This window comes from Carassius gibelio, chromosome B25 (genome assembly GCF_023724105.1).
Source record: "Carassius gibelio isolate Cgi1373 ecotype wild population from Czech Republic chromosome B25, carGib1.2-hapl.c, whole genome shotgun sequence".
NCBI classification, from domain to species: Eukaryota; Metazoa; Chordata; class Actinopteri; order Cypriniformes; family Cyprinidae; genus Carassius; species Carassius gibelio.
In genome coordinates, this window is record NC_068420.1 from 19,779,960 (window position 1) to 19,805,946 (window position 25,987).

The 25,987-nt window shown below is 35.4% G+C and overlaps 2 gene segments (V, D, J or C); one reads left to right on the top strand and one right to left on the bottom strand.

Moving 5' to 3' along the window:
- Positions 1–17,610: 17,610 nt before the first annotated feature.
- On the bottom strand, positions 17,611–18,306 carry LOC128014066 (immunoglobulin lambda constant 7-like). The segment is given in 2 exon segments: positions 17,611–18,140; positions 18,240–18,306. Coding segments are annotated over 2 exon segments (381 nt in total).
- A 3,785-nt stretch (positions 18,307–22,091) lies between these two features.
- On the top strand, positions 22,092–22,743 carry LOC128013780 (Ig kappa chain V region K16-167-like). The segment is given in 2 exon segments: positions 22,092–22,295; positions 22,406–22,743. Coding segments are annotated over 2 exon segments (372 nt in total).
- The last annotated feature ends 3,244 nt before the right edge of the window (positions 22,744–25,987 follow it).

A 25,987-nucleotide genomic window follows, 5' to 3' on the forward strand; every position in this document is an offset into this window, starting at 1 on the left:
TTTGAAGAAAGAAAAAGACCCGCACGAATGTGGTTCATACAGGCCAATTAGTCTTCTGAATGTAGATGTAAAGATTCTGGCTAAAATGCTCGCACGGCGTCTTGAATCAGTTTTACCAGCAGTCATACACGGTGACCAAACTGGGTTTATTAAAAATAGATTACTGTCTCATAACATTAGAAGGGCATTTAATATAATTTATTCCTCTAACTCTCATCCATCAGAGGCTCTTCTTCTGCTTGACGCGGAGAAAGCCTTTGATCGGGTGGAATGGGATTACCTTTTCTATGTATTACAGAAAGATTTTACTCGTTGGTCGGCTCTTCCCCTTTCATTGGCTGGACACGTGAGTTCAGTGAAAATGAACGTTTTACCTAGATTTCTGTATTTATTTCAGTGTGTCCCAATTTTCATACCCAAATCTTTCTTTAAGACTCTAAATCAAAATATCTCATCTTTTATTTGGAACAAAGGACCAGCCAGAATTCGTAGAGAAATACTTCAGAAACCAAAGCATGAAGGCGGGCTTGCCCTTCCTAATTTCCTGTTTTACTACTGGGCAGCAAATATACATTCTACATTATTCTGGTTCCAAAGTCATTTTGGGCTCAGTGATTGGGTCCCGTCTTGGGTCAGTATTGAAGAGGGTTCCTGTTTTCCTGCCTCGCCTGCGGCACTATTGTGCGGCCCTCTTACTGTCATCTCGCGCTGACCTTATGGTAATTCTATTGTCCGGCAATCATTAAGAATTTGGTTCCAATTCCGAACCCATTTTGGTCTTCAGCGCTTACCATTGGTTTCACCTATAAATCGTAACCCCTTATTCCCCCCTTCACTTAATGACAAAGCATTTAACATTTGGCAGAGAGCAGGGATTTCAGTTGTCAATGATATTTACATGGATAATATTTTTCCCTGTTTTTCTCAGTTGACACAAAAATTCTCTCTCCATAGTGCACAATTTTTTAGATATTTGCAACTTCGAAATTTGGTTAAAAACTCATTCCCTGATTTTCCTAATCTTCCCCCAAAATCTACGCTCGATCAGATTCTTGAAGTAGCCTTAAATAAAAGAGGTGTGTTGTCTACGCTATACAAGCTAATTTCCTCCATTTCCACTTCCTCTCTCTCTTTCATTAAACAACAATGGGAGTCGGATCTTTGTCGTACATTTGATGATGACACTTGGAACCAGATTCTATCCCGTGTTCATACCTCCTCTATTTGTGCACGTCATAGTCTTATCCAGTTAAAATTTATTCATTGAATTTACTGGACAAAAGTGAGATTGGCAAAAATCAAGCCTGGTATTGATCCTCTCTGTGACCGTTGCCATCAGGCCCCGGCAGACTTAATGCATATGTTTTGGACATGTCCATCATTAAATTCTTTTTGGCTATCAATCTTTAATTGTTTTTCTTTAGTGACAAAGAAACAGATTGAGCCTTGCCCGTTGGTAGCACTTTTTGGACTTTCGTCAAATGTCACTGATTTGCCTGGAAATACTGCAAAGTCCTTTGCTTTTTTAACATTATTAGCCAGACGGCGCATTCTCCTGCTGTGGAAACAAAAACTCCCTCCATCTTTTTATGTCATGAGTTTCATTCATTTGGAAAAAATTAGGTATACGTTAAAGGGTAACACTGGTATGTTTTCTGAGATCTGGAATCCCTTTATTATGTATTTTTCTGAATTTAATTTTACTTCTAGAATTTCAAATTAAGGATTAAGATTTTATTTTTTTGTGATAATGCTTGACATTTTCTATATTACAGTATGTATTGTGTTTTTGTTTTTTATGTCCTATTTGGTTTAGCTACATTTTAATTTATTTTAGTATTATAACTTTTATCTTAATTTCTTATTATTATTTACTTTTTTCTTTTTTTTTTCTTTTTTTCCTAGGGGGTGGGAAGGGATATAAAAAAGTATATGTATTATTTCAGGATTCTCCTGTATCTTTATCCGCTTATTGTAAAAGTTCAATAAATAAAATAATAATAAAAAAAAAAGAATGTTAATAATGATCTGTGAGCAAAATATTTAGATATAAACTGATATGAATGAACTGCAAGATGGAAAAATACATTGTTTTATTATTTATTTATTTTTAATTAGTTTTTTTTTTTTTTTGGATTTACATTAAAAGGTATTAAAAGCGTGGTACAGAACATATGATTACTGTGATATCTGTCATATAAAAGCACATAAAAACACTAACATTACAGTGATACAAACATAGCTGGTTTGGTGATTATTGTATTGTTGTATTGATTATTAATATACCATAGTAAAACTACAGTTAAAGTTACTAATGTCCTGTTTACTGTGTTTTAACTTCACATTTCATTTATTACTATTGTAAGTGTCGTGATTTCCATGATTTTACTACAAATACAACTTTCATCATTGATCCTGAAATTAATATAAAACGGATCGAAGGCCTATGGCATGTCACGTGACAGATAGAATTTAATCACACTAATTAGCAGCTGTGTTCATTTATTTAAACACAATGAAACTCAAAGACAGCCGCGGTTTAAAGCGATTAAACATATGGCGCTAATCTGATTAATAAAGAAGACAGAATACATTTTATAAAAGGCATTAAAAGAGCATATTTACGACTACTCACCCAAACTGTGGAACTGACAGCAAGTATCGTGATGTGTGCTGAATGAGACTTCTTGAACGTGATTTCATAGCGATAACCATCTCATGTCCTCGCGTCGAAATTCTGATGCCAAAAGTTTCCCACTGAAAGCAATGAAGGTCGTAGTGCGTCGTTATTTCAATGCCGAGAGGCACATTTGGCGTCATAAAAATGACGCTAGGGGCGCTTGACCATGATTCGGTTTTTGACGCCTTTGGAGTGAGAATGGGTTGACTTTATTTACAATGTTCATTTATATTACTTAGTTATCTATCAAGACTTTTTTGTGTGTTATTAGCCTCTCTCTCTCTCTCTCTGTCTCACTTTCCGGTGTGACTGTTGCGCGAGGGTGTGGGTGCAGGTGCAGGTGCGTGGAGGAGAGCGGTTTGCGTGAGTAAATGTGTGGGTGTTTTTGAGCGCTTGTGTGGGGTATTGAGAGTGTGGTGAGTGAAGTGGATTTTTGTGTCTAAAAATCTTTGCTTTTTTCGCCTTTTTTTCTTTGTTTCTTTGTTTGTTTGTGGTTGTTTTTTTTTTTGGTGTGGTTTTGGCCGCGAGCCCAGCTTGACGAGCCCAGCTACACAGGTTTTGTCTACACTCACGCGACGCAATGCGGTCAAAGTGGCGTTGGCGGCGAGTGTAGAGGACATTTGTTTAGCGATCGGCGAAGTTGTAGGACATGGTTGTATTCTATCCGCATCGAGAATGAATAACGCTACGGTGATTTTTCTTAGTAATGTTGAAAAGGTGAATGAAGTAGTTGAGCGTGGGATTGTAATTAGTGGCGAGTTTGTTCCTGTTCTTCCCCTTTCACTACCTTCTAAGAGGGTTACCTTATCTAATGTTCCCCCCTTTCTCAGTGACGAAATAATAACAGAAGCTTTATCACGATATGGAAAATTGGTATCCCCAATTAAAAAAATCCCGATTAGCACGGATTCTCCCCTTTTGAAACATATTGTGTCGTTCAGGAGATTTGCGTACATGATAATTCAGGATGATGAGGAATTGGATCTTAAACTTAGTTTTAAGGCTGATGAATTTGATTACATCATTTTTGTAACAACTGCTAAAACCAGGTGCTTTTCTTGTGGAAAAACGGGTCACCTAATTCGTAACTGCTCAGAAAAGAAAGTCACTGAGAAAGGAGACATGGTCTCCAATCCAAGCACGAGTAGAGAAGCTGGTATAGTTTCACTGAGCTCAGAGGTGCAAGGTGACCACAATAAGGAGACTGATGTGGTGATTTCCAAGAAGTTAGCTGGAATAAAAACTGTTGATGTGACTGGTATAGATTCAGAAAAGAAAGACAAAATTGATATGATATCTGATGTAAAACAATCAAAACTTCCTGAAAAAGAAAGAGAAGGTGGTACTACTGGGACTGATGTTAATCAGGCTAAGAGTGGAATTTATTGTGTGGAAGTGGAGATGGAGACAGGAACAGAATTGTTCAAAACACCTCAAAAAAGAAAAATGAGTGATAAGTCTCAAAATAAGAAAGTTGTGAAGAAAGCTGACTTATTTGGTAGCGATGATAATGAAACAGAAAGTGAAGGTGAATCATCAGATTCTAGTGTGGCGTTGTCTCTGAGTGATTTCTCTGTTCGTAGCTATGATGCTGAAGAGATCAAATTATTCCTTAAGTCAACGAAGAACAAGAGAGGGGTGTGTGTACAAGAGTATTTCCCTAATGTAACACAGTTTGTGGAGAAAACAAGGAATTTAATGGCTGAAGGTTGCTTCACAAATAAAGAAGTTTATCGTTTAAAAAAATTGGTGAGGAATGTAGAGAAACTCAAGAATGATGTTGAATAAGTTAAGCTCATGTTCCACATTAATGAGTGTGGTTTTTTGGGGGGGGTTTTTTCTCCTCTCTGTCATGAGTGAAGTTCGTCTAGCAACCCTGAATGTAAATGGTGCTAGAGACATTAAAAAAAGAGGAATGATAAATGAATTAATGACACAGAAGAATCTTGATATTTTATTGTTACAAGAAACACATAGTGACGGGGGGAATGCAGCAGATTGGGAAAAAGAATTTGAATTTTAAGCCATAACACTTCGATAAGTGCAGGAGTTGCAGTAATTTTTTCTAAGAGTTTTAATCCAATTTCTTACGTTATTGATGAAATTGTGAAAGGAAGACTAATAAAAATCAGAGCTGTCTATGAAAGTTATATTTTAATTATAATCTGTATTTATGCTCCAACAGTCCCTATGGAAAGATTGTTGTTCTTAGACTTATTGGGTACTACTTTACAAAATTGCTCGGAAGAGGAATATTTGTTTTTGGGGGGAGATTTTAATTGCACAGAAAATATGATGGATAGGAACCACGTAGAACCCCATTTGTTGTCTCAGAAACGTCTTATTAATTTCATTAAGAAGTTTGATCTTTGTGATATTTGGAGACAGTCAAACGGAAATATAAGACAATATACATGGGTTCATGTGAGGGAAAACATGGTTTCCCTTGCCAGATTAGATAGGTTGTATGGTTTTACACATCAGTTTAATATTTTCAAGAATTGCTCTATAACCCCAATAGGTTTTTCTGATCATAGTATGGTACAATGTAATTTTATTTTAGATTCTTTCAAACCTAGCAGCGCCTATTGGCATTTCAATATTTCTTTATTGAATGATAGTTTTTTTAGAGATTCTTTTAAATATTTTTGGCAGAATTATAGAAAATCAAAGACTAATTTTAGATCAATACAACAGTGGTGGGACATTGGTAAAGTTAAAATTAGACAGTTTTGTCAACAATACACTCGCAACGTCACTATAGAGTTTAAAAGATCTCTGGAAACTTTGGAGAATGAATTAAGTGAGTGTCAAAAAATAGCTGAATCAACTGGGACAAGTAATCATTGGGAACTATTTTTTAAAAAGAAAGCTCAGTTAGCGGATCTGCTGGAATACAGAACACAGGGCGCATTGGTCAGATCAAGATTCCAAAATATAAATCATATGGATGCACCGTCAAAAAAAATTTTCTGTTTAGAGAAAAAAAATGGGCAGAAGAGATTGGTTAAAGCCTTGCGATCGGAAGAGGGTCAATTTTTGTTGAACCCTAGTGATATTCGAAAGAGAGCAGTTGATTTTTACAAAGATTTGTATAGAAGTGAGTGTGTAATAGAAGGTGATGAGGACAGTAATTTTTTTAATTCCCTACCAAAGATGTCAGAAGAAGGTAATGTGGCTCTTTCAGGTGGGCTTAGTCTGGGAGAGTTATATAAGGCCCTTCATGACATGGAGTCGGGAAAAGCTCCTGGGATTGACGGCCTTCCAATTGACTTTTACAAGTCTTTCTGGGCAGAGATGGGAGCGGATTTGTTACAGGTGCTGAGTGATAGTCTGGCAAAAGGTATGTTGCCGTTGAGCTGCAGGAGAGCAGTGATAACGCTAATACCAAAGAAAGGAGACTTGACAGACATAAAGAACTGGCGCCCTGTATCACTTCTTTGTTGTGATTATAAACTGCTCTCTAAGGCTTTGGCAAACAGATTGGCCGAAGTAATAAGGCAAGTAATACATCCAGACCAGTCTTACTGTATTCCGCGCAGATCCATTGTTGATAACATCTCTTTAGTTCGGGATGCTTTCGAGGTGTCAAAATTGCTGGATTTGGATTTTGGAATGATTACACTGGACCAAGAGAAAGCTTTTGATAGGGTTGAGCACCCCTATTTGTGGAAAACTTTAGCAGCGTTTGGTTTTAAAAAAGATTGTATTATGATGGTCCAGGTACTCTATAGTGAAATTGAAAGTGTATTGAAGATTAATGGCGGTTTATGTGCTCCATTTCAGGTTAAAAGAGGTGTAAGACAAGGGTGCTCTCTATCTGGAATGTTGTATGCCTTGGCCATCGAACCTTTATTACAAAAAATAAGGGAAAAAATCGATGGATTACATTTGCCTAACTGTAGAAAAAATATATGTTTATCTGCTTATGCTGACGATGTAATGGTGTTTGTAAGTGGACAAAAAGATGTGCAAAGTTTATTTAATCTGATTAATGATTTCACTCTTGTATCTTCGGCAAAAGTGAATTGGAAGAAATGTGAAACACTTTTGGTTGGTAAATGGAAAAATGGTAAACCAAAAATACCAGAAGGTTTGGTCTGGGGTGAAGGTGGTTTAAAATATTTGGGAGTTTTTTTAGGTGATGACACGACTCAACAAAAGAATTGGGAAGGAGTTGTTGAAAAAATCAAAGGACGTTTGGAAAAATGGAAGTGGCTGCTCCCTAAAATGTCATATAGAGGACGCATTCTTGTGATCAACAACCTGGTCGCGTCTTCACTGTGGCATAAGTTGGCGTGTGTTGATCCTCCTCCTCAACTTCTAATGAAAATACAAGCGATTATTGTAGACTTTTTCTGGGATAAATTACACTGGATTCAGCAGAGTGTTCTTTATCTACCGAAAGAAGGAGGACAAGGGCTGATTCATTTACAGAGCAGAACTGCTGCTTTTCGTTTGCAGTTTCTGCAGAGACTTATAGACGGTGCATCAGATGTCAGCTGGAGGGTAATGGCCCACATTGTCTTGCAAAGCTTTGGAGGTCTCGGACTAAACAAACACCTGTTTCTACTAAACCCTTTAAAAATGGACTTGTCTGTTTTTCCACCTTTTTATAAGAGTCTTTTTAAAGTTTGGAGTCTCTTTTATATTCAGAAATCTGAAAACCCGTACTCACTTCACTGGCTTCTGGAGGAACCTTTAATTCTTGGGGCTCGGCTCGATGTGAATGACAATAATTGTGGTTTTAAGCTTAAAGAATCAAAAGTGATTATTTTAAGACATTTGCTGGACATAGCTGGAGAGAAATTGGACAATGCTGTTAAAGTAGCTGATTTTTTAGGCATTAGATCTGTTCGATTAGTTGCAATGTTTTTAGCTAAGTTAAAGTCTATCCTCACAACAGAAGAGGTTTTAATGTTGAAAGATTATTTTTCTGGAGTGTCCATTCCTGATGAAAGTGATTTTTTCCCTTGTTTGATGATCTCACCAAAGTTGGATGGTTTTAATGGTTTTCCTTTTAAAACTTGGGACTCCCAGTGGTTGGACGTAATATCTACTAGAGGAAAAATACTGTACACTGTAAAATGTAATAAGTTGAGTTAACTTAAAAAAGTGAGGAAACCGATTGCCTTAAATTTATAAATAAACTAATGTATTACTTTTAAGTTGGCAAAACTAAATAGTATTTGTAAACTAAACTTATTCATTAAGTAAAGTATAGTATTCATTTTAAGTTGGCAAAACTAAATAGTATTTGTAGACTAAACTTAAACATCAAGTACAATTAAGTACTGGTGACTCAAAAGCATTAGTTGAGTTAACTTATTATTAGTGTTCACTTTACTAGTAAATTTAAGGAAACCGTTTGCCTCACATTTTTAAGTAAGCTCAACTAACAAAAACGAGTAAAGCAAAAAACGTTGTCAAAACATTCATTTTAATGTAACAGTGTACAAAATTGTTTTTTAAAGCAAAAAAGGGTTGATGGTGAGTGATTAAAAGAACCAATTAATCAACCCTACAATAAAACATTTGTGTTACTGCAAACACACAGATAACCGATTAAAACATTTTTGTTGTGGGTATAGGGATTTGTCACCCATCAACCTGGATACAACACCCTAAATGCAACAGACACAATACGAAATCTTTGTTATTACTAACCAACATCTTGACTAAAAGTTTTGGTTTTGCATTCAGGTTGGAAGGTGTCCGATTAAAACTATACCAAAAAAATTAAACAACAGACCTAATGCAACACGGTCTTGTTTCTGCCATCAGAAACACAAAGAACACACCTTGACCAAAACATCCAATTTATGCAGCAATTAGAGTTTTGTTTTTGTTCTTGTTTCTGCAAACACTTAAGATTTTAAATAAAACAGATTTGTTTTAATCAGTCATCCATCAACAACATTGCAAAAGTGCAACAACAGACCTACAATCACATGGTCTTTTTCTGCCATCAGAAGCATAAAACAAAAACAGATAAAAACATCAAGGTTAAGTTGCAGGTATTAAGATTTTTAATCAGTCACCCATCAATCTGGATACAACACCCAGAAGGCAACAATAGACTAATTGGTTTCTGCAATTAAAAATATATTGAACAAATTCTTGACTACAAAGCTTTTAGTGACTGGAGTTTTTGTTTTGTATCCAGGTTGGCAGGTGACTGATTAAAAATAAATAAAAAATGCTACAACAGACCTACAGTAACATGGTATTGTTTCTGCCATCAGAAACATACACGCAAAAAACAAACCTACAGTAACCAGACTTGTTTCTGCAATCAGAAACAAAAACAAAAACAAAAAACATTAAAACAGTAGGTTTTTTAGTGATTGCAGTTTTGGCTTGAGAGATTTGTGCCCCAGGGAAAGAAAAACCCTTTGAATGAACTCAAAAGTGTATTTAAGCTGTGAAGGGTACTCCATATTTAAAGCATAGATCAGTCCAAAAACAAAACACATGGCATGTGGAACATTCTCAAGTCCATCCATTGCTATAAGACCCTCCAAAATGATTGCTGTATCAGTGACCTCCAATGGCAAACCTTGTGGAGATATGGGGCTGTCCTCTGGCACCACAGTGAGAATTCCTATTGATACTTGAGGTGTGACAATATCAATATCCTAAGAAAGAAAGAAAGAAAAGCAATATTAAAATACATTCTTATATTGCAAACGCAAACAAGTGCATGTTCCTTTTAAAAATTTAAACTGCTTAAGGCGCTGTTATTAGTTCTGGAAGTAACTATTTGTAACAGGGCTTCAGTGGGAATTGTCAGTGATAATTTGGACCTTTTCAGCAAAAGCATCTTTGAAACATTTAATAACAATATCTTTTTAGTAAAACAGTTACATCCATCCCATGATCGGTTTGGTTTCAAACATTCCTCAAAATGTCCTCGTGTTCATCAGAACAAAAATGTATACAAGTTTGTAACAAAATGAGATCCTTTCCCTATCCTTTTAATGTTTAATTTATTATTTAACAATAATTATTGGTCATCGAAAGGAGTTTGTTTTTGTTGTTACTGCTGAAACCGTATATACCAGCAGAGAGTGAGGCGATAGAGTGGAGAAGGGATGCTGCTAAAACTGTCAAGGGACATAGGGACCACAAGGGACCTCTTTGCGCAGAGTAGTTGGATTGAAATTGAATTGGAAAATTCAAGACACTATTCTATATGAGATTTTATACTTTGAAAACAGTTTCATCCACATTTTAAGATTTGATCAAATGTTATGGAAAACAAAGAATATATTTTACTATTTTTTTATTTATCTTCTATGTACTTTATATAAGATCTCTTAAATAAACGTAATGCTGACACAAAAATTGGGAGATCTTTCTTGTAGCATTTTTTAAAATATATTAAATTAGAATACTTACAAAACATGTTTTGAAGAAGTCTGTAGTGTCTTCTCCAAGAAGGACTGCAAGACCACGGAGAACTGCTGTCCGTCGAGCAGTGACATCAGTGATGTTCTAACAAATAACACTTAAAACATCAAGATCAAGAGTGAAAACGGATCACTTTAAACTTGACAAAAAACACTTACTGCAGACTTCATTTGTATTAGATACTCTGAGAGCTTTTTTCCAGCTGTGCCTTTCAAAAATTCAAAAATCTCCAGAAAACGAGAAGTATTTTTATCAAGGGCTGAGAAGAATTCTTGCTTGAGGTTTTTGCTTGTTATCCGGTTGAACTCAGCAATAATCTATGAAAAGGAGAACAAAAACACATTAAGACTTGAAACATTTTTACATGCCCTAGATAAAATGTGTCTTAATTACCTGACTTTCCCTGAAGAGTGCTGGCCATCTTTGTAAAGTCTCTTTTACTGAAGGCTCCTTTTCAACCAACTCTTTTCTTCTTAGTGAAAAAGTTATGTCCATGTACTGTGCTATCAGTGTAGAACTTGGATGTCGTTTCTTCATTTCCTCCACAATTTCTAATCGTTTTGATTCCATGCTGCTTTCATTTTCACCAGCAGGCATATTGGGTAGAAAATTTATCTCGAATCGTTTGGGTTTCTTGACATTTCTTGGAGAATCTTGGCTCCCTCTTTTCATTGAATTAACAAGAACATCGGTGCATCCAGCTCTCCTTAGTTTGCTCCTGTAATTACCCATTTTAAACTTTATACTGTTTTTCCATCCGTTCCATCCAGTGGAGGAGCCTGGTTCAAAAAGGCATGGATGTTTTTTGACAAGTGCCGATGCAACATCATTGAAATCTTCTTCACGGGGATATGCTTTAAATTTGTACATGGCCTCGGCAAGCTTTTCAAGTACTTCATGTTTCATGTCCCTGGGAACTTGCAAGTACGTCTCATCTCTCATAAACAAAAGGTTTCCCTGGCGCAGTCTGTATTCCACATCCACGGAAAAGCTGGGAATTTCAAATGTTTCTGGCCATGGATCCTGGCGTGTAAGAGGTGACTCTTCTTGAGAGGTAACAGACATAATGTCGGTGTCAGCCTGGCTCGGTGTAAGTGATGTCACAAGAGAGATTACCTTCAAAGTGGGCTTCTCAGGTAAATCTGCAATGTCAGTAAGGTTAACAAGTGCATTGTTAAAATCAGCGTCTTCATACTGAAGAGAGAACGTGTATGGAAGATCGAGGTGCTGCCCAAGCTGTTCAATCAGGGAGTCCAGGGTTTGTGGTTTGCTAGGAAGTGTGACCTTCCGTATATCATTGTCAGTCACAATCACTCTTAAAACAGTTCTTGTCTCCATTATGTCATGTGGACCTAAAAAATAATTTGAGAAAACAAATGATTTAGACACGTTCCACAATTTTCAGTATTAGACCCCAGACAACATTCAGCACAAGATGAAGTGTTTAATTGTAACAAATATCCTGCCTTGTATTTTGTAGGTTGGCAGTGGAAACAAGTCATTCAAATCAGACAGCTTAATGACTGACATAAGTGGTACATGGCTGGACAATTCATAGGAACGCAGATGCTCAGTGTACCACGCTGTCTGTTCTTTGCACACAAACAAAACATCTGTGTTGATGACTACAATTTTAACAATTTGCCTGAAATCAGGAAGACCTGAACAGGAGCCGACAGAAACAACTACATCAGGACAGTACTTAATACCATCAATGCATACTGAGGATGTAACAAGGACAGTGCTTTGAGCACCAAAGTTGTTCTGAAGAACATTCTGAACATTCTCAGGAAAAGATGAAATCAGTGTAACTGCAACTTTTTCCATCTGCACAGAAGGCTTGAAAAAAGAAATTGAATCCATGTGGTACGCCATCATTCTTTGATGTCGGACTGCCAGAGTTTGAGGGACATTTTTGAAATTCTTTGTGTCACAAATTATTTGCTTGAAGAACTTATGTTTGCCTTCAAAACGCATTGTCCAGACATCTCTTAAAGGCCCATACATTCGTATAAGTTGTGGGTAATGCTCAATGTAATGGTGTTTGGGACGGAATGCAAAATGAGGAAATGCTGTTAAAAGCAAACCTCTATGCTCTGAAATTTTATCCCCAAGGAAATCAATAGTTTCCTCAGTGAATCTGAAGGACGTCGCCAGTTCCAAAATGTCTTTCAAAAGCATTAAAATCTCCCATGATGGATTGTTCTCTGGGATATCAAATCCAATCATGAGGGGAAGAAGTCTTAGAAGTGCCCAATTTTCATGGCCATTACCACCAATTGTGCCTCTAGAGGCAAAGGCAACTGGAATAGTTTGAGGCTGATCAGTCTTGTCCATGAATTTGTATGGAAACTGCTTGATTGTTCTGTTTAAGTAGTCAAGAGTAATGTACTTTTTGTTGATCAAATCATTAAGACACATTGCCATTTCAACGGGTATGACACCCTCTAAGAGATCATGCATGAGGTCAGGTGGAAAGCCGCCGATAGTGTGAAAATAGTCTAGCTCTCTGAAGACACAACTACCTTTCACACCATACTGTTTAACCAAACTCTGATCTTTTAAAACTTCCTCAACTTGCCTTTCGTGATTTAGCTTGGTCCTGGATTCAAATGCTCCTGTCCGTACCTCTCTTTGTTGGATTTCGCTCTTCTTCACCATACAGAAGCGACAGGGGTGTTCCACAATGAAACTCTCTTGGAATCCTGCCAAGGAGTGGGCACCAAGGTTATCAGCAGACACACAGAGAACAGTTCCCAATAAACATTCTCCTAACCGCTCTACAAAGACGCCATGTTTCTCTAATGTTTTCAGATCTTGAACAAGAGGGTGTAGGACTTTTTCATATCCACACCGTTTCACTGCACTAGCTTTGCATAAGATTGCCAACTGAATTGCATGAAGAGAAGACAGATACTTAGAGGGAAGATTGGCAAGGACCCAGTAAACACTGAACATCTTGTTTCTTTTTTGAAGTGCCAAGAGGGTTGGCAATTTCAAATTCATCAGTGTAGAGGGTAAGTAAAATCCTACATTTTTCTGTCTTCAGAAAAGGATTCTCAGAGTAGTTAGTGCCATCTCTGTAGGAACTAATTCCACATGCACTTCCATCGGGAGCAAGAACTTTATCAAGGACCTCTGATCGGTTTAAAAGCAGCTGTAACATGTTCAGGATTGGCACATATGCAAAAGACTGTGATTCTTTGTCGAGTTTGTATTCTATTGGCATAACTATTGGAAATTCTTTCTCAAAGTATGATGCTCTTTTACTGATGGTAGATAGAGGCTCACCAGACTCAGTCATTTTTAAGAGCAGATTATTTTCTGTGACAACTTTCACAACTTCTTTCAAAACATTATCACTATAAGTGATTTCATGTTGATTTAAAATCTGTTGAATGCCATTACTCAAAAGTGGCCTTGACAGAAGAAAAATCTGAGTAATTTGTTGTATTACTTCTTGTACTGCTGCATCAGATATATGCAGAATGGTTTGCATCTTAAGGAAAAGCAATCCTAAATTATGCTTTAGTTGTCTCTGTAAATCATCTAGACTTTGATTTGGGTCACCTTCATATTCATCCTGGCCAAACTCTGTAGAATCAATTGAATCATAGCAAGAAGCTGTACTTTGTGTAACATCTTGCTGTAAATCGGCAGCAATATTTTGCAACTCCACTAAAATGTTGGGCTTTAAGTTCCTCTGCATGCTAAACTGGTGTTGCTTACTTTTATGAGCATTAAATGTGGAATAAATTCTGCTTTCAAAATTGCAGTCTTTGTATGGGCACTGAACCATTTCATAATTTTTCAGATGTTGACGCAAATGGCAGAAAAACAAGGATTCTGTGCAGGGTTCTTTAAATTCACAGAGAGGACAATGAAATATCAAAGGTGCTGGTTCTGATCCACTTGTTTGTTTTGCATTTTCAGAGTGATTTCTTGTTAAATGCACTTTTAGAGCATTGAATGATTTAAAAGAACACAAACAGTCTGTGTGAAGACAAGGAATTTGGTTGGTTCTTGTGTAGCTTCCATGTTTAATCCGATAATGCTTCAATAGCAGAGCTCTCTTTTCACAGAAATAAACACAGAACTTACACTTACACTGCATGTCCACTGCACTCTTCAAAGAAACATTCTGCAAAAAAGTTAACAGAGTTAACAAAGTATATGGATTAATAACAAGCAATTTGTAAAAACAATTTTTAGCATCCACTTTAAACACTTGTATAAAATATTGGTTTCTTTGCAGCACCTCTTATTTAACATTCTTTTGCATTTTAAGGCATTAAATTAATGGTTTTCGTGTCGATTCGTTTGAAAAGACAACAGAGAAAGACGATTTAAACTGGCTCACGAATCACTAATTTGTTCAGTATATGGTCTGAAGGCACGTGAGGTGTTTAAAATCAGAATGAGTTTTTAGTCTTAAGAAAAAAAACGTCGCTTAGACACACGTGCTTACAGAATATATAACCTTACACATTATTGTATTTATTTTAGAACACAAGGCAAAAATCATGTATACTATGCTCAAATGTTCAATTGCAGGTATGAGTAACGTTACACGTGTAAAGAGCTTCTCTCGTCCATCCCTAATCTGAAAACCGTTGTTTATATATAAACGACATCAACACTAATTATAAACGTGTTACTTTTCCATTGCATACATTTTACTCAAGTAATTATTAAGACTATAGCTTCAACTAATCATTTACACAGTAACTTGTATTTTACTTAAGTTTTTGTTACTCTATCCACCTCTGAAACTTGTCTGTTGACCTAAAACACGTTTATCTTTAAAGCGAGACGATTACCAATTATTAGATTGCTAAGAGCAATCCAACGTCATCCATCGATTTTATATAAATATTTTAACAAAATATTACTGTTTATGAACTTTGATTGATATATTATTATTTTGTAATGAAAATGTAGCAGTTAAACTATAAAAAATGAGACTCACCTTATCATTCTCTTATCCAGCCACGTGCAAATTAATGAACCTGCTATCTGAACCAAGTAACTAGCATGTGCAGTCTTCTTCTTCTTCGTCCAATTAATGATCTCTCACTCCTTTGGAGTATTATCGCCACCTACTGTATATCTGGTGCATTCACAATACTTAAACTTTTAAGTTGAGCTAAATGAACAAGTTGAGTTTAAGCACTTTGAGTGGGGAAAAAGTTGGAATTACTTAGTTAAACTAAGTAATATCAAAAAACGTAATAAAGTAAGTTAAGTTTACTTAATCATTTTAGTAAGCTCAGCAATTACATTTTACAGTGTATGGAGCCTGTGTAATGGGGTTTAATAAGAATCATTTGGCAAGAAAAACAGATACAACATGGAGATCTTTTTGTGGCTTAAAGGAAAATGAAAAACCAGAATGGAGAGTACTATATAAACCGCCATTATCAAAAAAGGTTGGGGATTTGCAATGGAGAATTCTTCATGGAATTTTAGCGGTTAATTCTTTTGTTTCGATTTTAAATGTGGAAGTTAATGATGATTGACCCTTCTGTTTACAAAGAGAAACAATTTTTCATGCATTCGTACAATGTGCTAGATTAATACCTTTATTTGTTTTTTTAGAAAAATGTTTTTGTGGTTTTAATGAATTGTTTACGGAAACTGTGTTTATTATGGGGTTTAAATATAGTAAAAAAAATAAGTACATTTGTCAGTTACTAAATTTTATAATTGGGTATGCAAAAATGGCAATATATATTACTAGAAGGGATAAAATTGAACAGAAACATGGGCAAAACATCATTGACACTTTTTTAACATTGGTAAAATCAACAGTGCTGATTGATTACAAGTTTTATAAAAATATGAATGATCTGTTTACTTTTGAGAAGATTTGGTGTTGCAAGGGAGTTTTGTGTACCATCTTGAAGATGATTTAATTTTTTTTTCCGTAATTTGTTTTTTTTTCCTGTTGGCAGTTTGTTAATGTTTGTGTGTATGAAGATGATTGTGAATTAAAGTTATTTTTCAAATTCAATTCTCTGTATATATATAAAATGTCCTATGTGTCTGTAATCCATGGGGCAAGAAGTTTCTAAGTCTTACTGGACTGTGAAGTTAAGTGTATTTGTGGTGTATGTTATTGTGGGACAGAAGATGAATTTCCATATGTGTGGAAAATAACATATGTTTAAACATTGATGCGAAACTGATAATCATTGGTTAATTTTATAGATTACTTTCCCTTTCACATGTAGTGTGATAAGGCAGTCTTTAAATTCTACAGTGTCTGAATTCCAAGCTTTCAGCTGCTAACAATCCACTTGTGACAAACTCTTCTGTTTCTCTGTCATTTACAGGCTAAAGTTTGCAAATATGCTGTTCACTTCTGCATTTTATATTTCAGGAACCTGTTTTGATGCTTATATCTGATGATCCATAGTGTTATTTTCAGTAATACAGGTAATGAATGAATGAAATTTTCTACATATGAATAAAAGAGTTCTGCCAAAGCGTTTCACTGATCTTTCATTCATATGTGTTTTAGTCAAACTATTATATATGCTGCTGTACCTTTTTAATGTACTTAGCATTCAATGTTTTTGTTTAATCGTTTATTTTGAATGATTTTTTTTGGACATTTTGTACCATTTTGAATACTGAAAAATGTTTTGTTATTTGAAACATAAATTAATCACATTAAAATTAAGTATTAAAATAATATTTGGTCCATTGTCATACTTGGTGGCTTTAACTACTATGTACTTACAACGAAAAATAAATAAATACAATGCACTTATTGTGTTTGTATTGCAAAGCTCTTTTGCTGATATTGAGGTGGGATTTGGCTAAGGTTAAGGTAAGTTGTATATATATATATATATATATATATATATATATATATATATATATATATATATATATATATATATATATGTGTGTGTTTACACAATAAGAGCATTGTATCAAATTATTAATTTTAAAAGTAAGTACATAATAGTTAAGGGCATCTAATATAAAGTATGATTTAAAAAATATTTTAAATGAATTGTGAAGAAATACAGTTTATCACAACTAATGTATTTAAGCTATGTATTGTAAATAGCGTAAATTTGTACTGTTTATTTATTTATTATATTCTTAAGATATTTATTGATTCAGAATAATAAATTCAATATGCATTTAGTATAACATAATGTAGATATATTAAGTATGTCCAAAAATGCACAATTTAAATATCCTTTTCACCTGGGCTGCAGGACTACAGCAGAAGTGAAACTGGTGTGTTTCAGTCCAGATCATGTAACCAATCAAACAGTGACTCTGGGAGTGTGAGCTGAAAATCTCATTTGCATTGTCAGGGTGGAGTGATTGTGATCCTCTCAGAATAGAGCAGCTCTGTCTCCAGAGACCATGTTCAAACCCCAAGAGCTTTATTTGACTAGATTTACTGCTACTGATCGAGCTTCTGAAAAACACCTGGACAAACACTACATGCATCTTCATCTGTTAGTTGAATGATGTTGTCAGACACAAATGGAGTTTGTTGAGAAGCTTTATTGAATGTTGCAGCAAACACAGCAGATTGAAAGATCAGCCAGTGCTTTGACACTAGAGCTCTCTTTCAGTATTGAGTTGTAAATGACTACAGCTGCAGCACTAGACTCATGTGAATCCTGCCTGACACAGGACACTCAGATACGCTCATCTTCAGGAGAGAGCAGCGCTCACTGGAGAAACATCAGCACTGCGAGCGACTAACAGCGACTCTTGTGGAACGAGGCCTCATGAGGAGCTCCATCATGTGTTACTCTGCAGACGTACTGCTCTCCCGCTTCCCAGCGTGCTTTGCTGAGGGTCAGGACACTACTGCGGCTGTAGCGGCCGTCCTGCTCGCTCTCTGCGCTGGTCACAACCCCCTCGGTGACCTCTGAGCCGTCCAGTGTCCAGCTCACCAGCGCCCCCTGTGGAGAGTAAGAGCTGAGCAGGCAGAGCAGTGCGGCTGAGTCTCCAGAGATCTGCAGAGAAGAGGGCGGCAGCAGAGACACTGAGGGCTTCACTGTGGGACCAGCTGCAGGAGACAAACACAACACATTCACAAACACTGAGAAAACACACTGCAGCTCCAGCACTCTTCTGCCCTGCAGCATTCACAGCATTTCAACAGGACTTTCAGCAGCAGACATGAGGAGTGCAGTCAGAACCATAAACATCTCATCATTCATCTTATTCAACATCACTACAAGTGATTAATACACAATATACAAACTTTATATATAATCACTAGATACATTTAAATGAAACGTCATGAAATGAAATGATGTACATGAACGCTGACACTGTACAAAGACACTGAACGCTTTAATTCCAGTATAGTCTCAAATCTCATCATAAAGTTCTTACATTGTCTTACTTGAACTTAAAATGTTCTTACACTGTTAAATATTTTTTTTACACTTTTCAAAATATAAAAGTTTCAAGCTGCTATTTTATTACTATACCTCACACCAAATGCAAATTATTTAATAATAATAATAATAATAATAATAATAATAATAATAACAACAACAATTTAATCAACTTTACTAAACATTCACATATTTAGTATTTTGTATGTTTTTGAAGCATGGTATATACAAAAGAGATTCAAAATCATTGACTGAACTACAAAAAGTAACTTTATTTACATTTTGATGTTTTCCATGCATAATATCTATAATAAAATATTAACTTTATATGAAGTGTAAACATTAATGAAAATAAATCTGTAAATTAAATGAACTGATAAAACTCAAAGTGAGACACATCATGTAAATGTATTTTGGACAATATTTGTTTCCTGAGAGTTTAATTCAGTTCTTTTGAGACTTTAAATGTGATGATAAAATAAATAAAACGTTACAATCTATACATTTTAAAACTTTTTTTTAACCAAGACAGTTAAAAGAGAAAAACTTACCGAGCACCAGTTTAGTTCCTCCACCGAAAGTGTACCACAGTGATCCAATCTAATGAAACACTCGTACAAAAACCTCTATTCCACTCGAGTGAACACACACTCCAGCAGAGAGAGAAACAACACTTCTACACTCGGTCATTTAGGTTAAAAAATGTTTTTCAAAAAGTAAGAGCAAAGACAAAGTATTTTCAAAATGTTCATTATTAACTGAAAAATAATTTAGTTATTTTCATAATCAGTTAAAGAGTTTATTAATCTCATATATGATAGACATGATTCACTTTGACTTTAAATCCTGTCTGTCTCTACAATCTCTAGCTGTCTGCTGATTTTGAACTTTCTAAAGAAATATACAGTAATTGATGACCTGTGACCTCTGATGTGACCTTTGACCTCTTCTATCATGACAATGTAAAAAAAATCAGCTTTGCATCACAGAAATAAATGATAATTTAAAGTATAATACATTTAAAAACAACTATTTAAATTGTAATAATATATCACAATATAAAAAAAAATTCTGTATTTTTGATCAAATAAATGCAGGCTTGATGAGCAGAAGAAACTTCTTTCAAAAACATTAAAAATAGTAATGTTTCCAAACTTTTGGTCTGTACTGTATATATATAGCGACTGAAATAGCCTATATAGGCCTATATAAAAAAAATATTTATATATATATATATATATATATATATATATATATATATATATATACCGGTAACCAGTAACAATAGTTGCCGGTGGGCAAATATGTTGTATTCACCGCTTCAATGTCAAATTTGAATAGGAGGAGAGCATTTGGCATCTAACTCAAAATAACTCCTTTCAACCAGGGCCGGCGCAAGCTCAAATGCCGCTCTAGACAGAGCACGATTGTGCCGCCTCCACCTCACATTCAAAATTAGGTATCCTTAAGATGCATTTAAAAAAAAAAAAAAAATTATCTATGAAATTACACTAAAATAAATACGTGCAAGCATGTTTTCAGAGTTTTTTTTTATTCTGCAAAAAGGTGAAAAAGGTACACAATGCAACAGCTGCATATCATTTCTGTTTTATAGGCTAATAGATAGTGTACAGAATAAAACTAAACATATGCACACAACTTTTTAGCTCACAAAACTGGAGGTTTCTTTTTTTCTTGACTGATACACACATTCACACACCTACATTTCAGAAGCGTTAACAAATGGCTGCACCTGCTCTTTACATAATTTGGAGAAAATAAAAAAATATTTTTTGAAATCACATAAATAGCTGAATGCTACTCTTTTTTTCTTGGCAACTTCATTATTATCAGATGCTTTCACTTACAGTTTTTTTTACAATTTATGTGACAGTTTTTTCAATACATTTAACAAGTTTCCTAAACTCTTAACGCACCAACACACACACACACACACACACACACACACACACACACACACACACACACAAAAACACAATTAGCAAAACGGTTAATTTTATGCTCAAAATCACACTTTAAAAACTAAACCCCAAAACTAATTTTCTAAATACAATAATAAACTAACTCAATACACTACTGTATGTCTAACAAAACACTGCAAACATGTTTCAAAATCAAATAATTATTCAAAACACTAAAACATGTTCTCTTCCAACAGGAACATTTAGTCAATCATAACATGAAACATAAAAAAACACTATCATCAGCTGAAATTACAGAAACTGCACTATTTTATAATGCATATACTTATTTATATTACATTTTATATATATTATTTTGTGTCAGGTCTGCCCTTATAGACAGTATATTGTTGATCATAGATTGTGTTTTTCACTGTAGTTTCTTTTGAAGCCTCTCTACATTTTGGTTTCATTGGGTTTAGTAAATGCATGCATTGTTTCTTTTGCTGCAGAAATTCAATACAAAAAAAATTATGACCATCTCAGAGTAGCTTTATAAAGTGTACAGTTTATGTAAAAAAAAAAAAAAAAAAAAAAAAAAATCCAGACACAGATTTGCTCCAGTAAAGACTTTATTTACAACAGGACATCAGAAAAGGAAATAAAACAAATGCAAGAAAAAAATGCTATATAGCTAAATAAATAAAGTTTGGCCACGTTCTCATCCACATCACACCTGATATCTTCTCTGGCAAGGCATCTGGGGAAGTATCTTTTGGTATGCCTCATCTTCTTCTGGTATTGTTCAGCTGTAATGCCTTGGCATGCAGCATCCATTGTATCCTGGCATCTCCCTCAGTGGGGTTGAGGAAAAGGGAGTAAGGGCCAAGGAAAAGAGACATCATTGACTGTCTGATCTGGGAATGGTGGGATGCACATTGTTCCATGTGACACATATATTGCCAAATGGTCCCCCACCTGTCCCCTTTCTCTGGCATCAGTCTTTGGTACTGATCCTCTAATATCTCACATTTACGCAGGAGTGCACTTTTCCACACAAGATCAGCCCAAATAGGTTCTCTTTTACTGTATATAGAATGATCATGCGAACACTTGAGTGTGGTTCCTGGATGGGAATCAGCTGTGATTTATATACTTGCATAACTGCAATAAGCTGTTTCTCATTAGCAATGGAATAAAATACAGGGAATATATTTGTGTTTCAATTCACAATATAAACAGCTGTTCACTTTGACTTTAACCTGTAAGTTAGTCTTGGAACATGATGTTATCTGGTCTGGCATACAGTGTGAAAGCATTTGTAAATTTCACTGTAAAATTACATTGTTTTGGTCTTGGTTGAGCTTGTGTGTAAAAGAAGTTCAAGCATTTTAAATTGGTGTTGACTGTATGCATTTTGTATCAAAGCAACAATAAATGTGTTAATTGTAAAGCCTACAAAGACGGATGTTGTGCTAACTGTGTTAAGAGTTTAGGAAACGTGTTAAAGGTATTGAAAAAACTGTCATAATGATTGTAAAAAACTGTAATAGACAAATGAATCATGCATGACTAGATTATATGAATAAGTTATGAATATGTTATTTCTACAGCAGAACTGGAAACTGAAAGTGTTGCATCTACACTGATAGCGGTATAATGTCTAAGACTATATAAATATATATTTATTAGCAGCTCAAGCTGTTGTGAATCCTGCCCACTTCTTTGCATGGTCAGCACATGCTTCAGTGCTCTGAGAGTGTTTATAGAGCTGTGAGTTTAACACTTCATGACTGAGAGCAGAACAGAACACAATCTTCATCATCACACAAGACACAACAACAACAATGAACAACATCATCATCCTCATCTGGACCATTGCAGCTTTTATTCAAGGTAGAATTATCATTTGTGACAATACTATTATGCTGTTGCTGTTTTATAGCATTTTAATATGCCAATATTATGCTATAAGTGAAATTTACATGTTTATTGTTTTTCTTCAGAATCCAGAGGAATCACTGTGACTCAGCCTAAAGTTAAAACTGTCCAGCTCGGTCAAACAGCTACAATAGAGTGTAACATAGATGTAGGAATATATAGCAACGACTTATACTGGTATCAGCAGAAACCTGGAGAAGCTCCTAAACTCCTCATTTATGGCATACAATACCTCCAGTCAGGAACTCCATCTAGATTCAGTGGCAGTGGATCTAACTATGGAAAAGATTTCACTCTGACCATCAGAGGAGTCCAGACTGAAGATACAGGAGATTATTACTGTCAGAGTGTACACCTGATCAGTAGTAGCTGGGTGTTCACACAGTGATAAAGAGTCGTACAAAAACCTCCGTCATTCAGAGTCACAGTGACTGCACTGATACAGCTGAGAGACACTGCAGCTGCTGATGGAGGATGTGATTTAACACATTTACTTTATTTATTAAGTACTTTAAGGTTCTTTAGAGATTCAAAAAGTTCTTGATGTGTCATTATAGGCTCTTCAAATCAGTGCACGGAAAGTATGGACCATGTAATAGCACACTTGAGGAGATACAGTATGTAAAACAAAAACATATTTTCATATATAATTTATTTTCATTATTATGATATGTTTTGACATTTGCCAATAACTTAAAACATGCATTGATAATATTACAATTTGGTTACTACATCTTAGTCATTTGCCATATCACAAGAAGGTGACACACATCCAACATCTTTTTCTTCTGGTACAGCATGTGGTATTTTTGAACTCAAGCACACAAACCACTATTGGACACATGTTTCAATGTAGGACTGAAAAGTGTTCCTTCTGGCACTATTGGTGGTTTTCTCGATGTACCTGTACATTGATGGAGTAAGAGGCTCTTTGAGGATTTTCCAACTCAACCGACTCATTTCAGAGAATAAAGAGTCAAACAGTCAAACTCATATTTGAGTGATTGTGTTCCTCTCAGAATAGAGCAGCTCCATCAGCAGATGTTCAGCGTCCTCACAGGAGCTTCATGATACAGCTGTGTAAAAGCACACATGCACTCTTTTCTGCTGTTGTTGGTGAAAGCAGAGCAGATGTCAGATGAGAGAGAGTAAAGCTCAGTGTGGAGAATGATTGGAGTCTCTCATGTGCTGTTGGTCTCTATGTGAGACATCAGTGAGAATCCAGAGGAGAGAGTGAGTGGATCTGCTCTGAACAATGATCTCTCCTCACTTCTCATCACGAGAGAGTCAGGCTGCTGCTCCAGATGTTCAGACCGTCCTTCTGCAGGACTCCAGCACTGCTGTCCTGAGACCTGATGTTCCCAAACACCTTCAGCTCTGGCTCCAGTCTGAAGAGAAGCTTGAGTTTGTCTCTCACATCAGTTCTACTGATCTTTGTGGAAATCTCTTCACACTTACTGCAGGAGAAATGATGCCTGACAATCAGAGAACACATCATCTCAACACATCAACATTTATATTACATTATTATTTATATTTATATTATAACACATTAATAGTGTTTGGCCTTTACCTCTCTGCTCACAGCAAGTAGCTTAGGAAACAAATAAATGATGTAAATACAAGATTTAATACCTAATTAAAAGTACTATAGCTGTGGAAAACATCATGGTAAACTTTTGAAACGTGTAAAACCAGAAAATCTTACCAAACTGTGCTGCAAGAAACAGCTATTTTGTAAGAATTAGTTACAATATTTGTGTTAATATCTTTTAAAATATATATTTAAAAATGTTTTAAGTTCAAATCAGTTTTCATTCATTTTAAGAAAAAAAGAATTTAATACACGTTTGTAACATAGCTGCAGTTAGATCCATCTTATAAAAGATACACATCTTTCCAGAAGAAATTAAACTGAACCATGCTGTACTGTATTTTATCACCAAAAAAAATCTATATATAAACATATCAATCGTGATAAATTTTCAGCCACTAATAATTGTCAAATGTTTGTCCAACACAGTTGAATGTCCAACAATAGCAAAACCAACATTCCAAACCTTAGCTGCAGTATAAAAACCTCTGCAGCGAGAGGTGCAGCGATTATAACACCCATCCCTAATATATATAATCTGGTTACGTGATTACCGCTAAATTGCCATCACCTGCTTTTAAATTGAGTGACATTTAAAAGCAGATGATGGAGATTTAGCGGTAATCGCGTAAGCAGATTTACTGATGCGCATGGTCATATCGTTGGATATGTTGGATAACCTAACCTCAAGGTTCAAGGTATCTTTATTAGTACCCGAAGGTAAATTATTTATTTATTAAGTTGTCAATTTTTAAAAAAAAATGTTTGGACCCACTTTATATTAAGTGGCCTTAACTACTATGTACTTACATTTTAATTAATGATTTAGTACAATGGACTTATTGTGTACATACATGTTTTTACAATGTACTCATATAAAAAAAAAATGCATGTAATTACATCTGTATTTTATTTCTGTAATTACATTTATAATTACACTGTTGACCCATACTTTACACCTTAACCCACCCTTAAACTTACCCATACTTCCAACCCTCTCCCTAACCTTACCCCTATCCCACCTCAATAGCAGCAAAAGTGTTTTACAATACAAAATGAACACAATAAGTACATTGTACTTATTTTTTATGTAAGTACATAGCAGTTAAGGACACCTTATATAAAGTGGGACCAAAGTTAAGACTGAATCATTTAAATATTAAAATTGATATTAAATCTTGATCAAAACTTTTTCAAACTCTTCCTAACCATAATTTCAGTCATTTGCATATTGTATGTGGGGGAATTTAAATATTATCAAAGTTCAACATGTCGCTGATCTAAAAGAGAGCTGAAGCTTGATCGTTGAATGTGCTTTGCATCGGCGCATGTGCAGATGTTACCTGCTGACCAAAAAGAAGTACTGCAGAAGTAACAAATCAATTTCATTCAATTCACTTAAGTGAGCTTTGTAAATTTGACATATTAATTTTTTCTACTTTTGTCATCACAACTTTTTTTTTTTTTTTACATTTAACACACAAACTAAATTATTCAATTTAAATACATAGTAATATTATTTGGACCAACACCAACCACATTTCATTTTTGTTTTTTTTTTGAGTGTAGGACACACGTGCAAGACACCAGTGTTGAGTACTCGAGACTCGGACTCGGTCTTGGACTCGGTCTCGAGACCGTATTTTAATGGTCTCGGTCTTGTCATGGACTCGTGTGCATTTTGACTCGGTATTGACTCGGACTCGAACATATTAGGAATCGGACTTATGCCCGAGTCCACTCGAGTCCCAATCAAAATATTTCATGTGACATGAGACGTTAGGCCAGCGACACACTGGATGCATGGCGCAAGCGTCTCAACTGCGTGGCGTGTCTGTTTTTAATTCGGCTCCCATGTTAACAGGTTAGAGCTTGCAGACTGCCTGCGTGAGAAGCGCATCCCAGGCGCAGCTCGAGCCGCGCGGAAAATGCGTGCTTGCTAGAAATAGAACCGACGCCTATTTTCACGCGAACACGCGCGTGTTGGAAGCGTTTCCAGGCAAAATAAACTAGGAAAATATGTTTATATGTCACTTGTGTCATTATGTACACA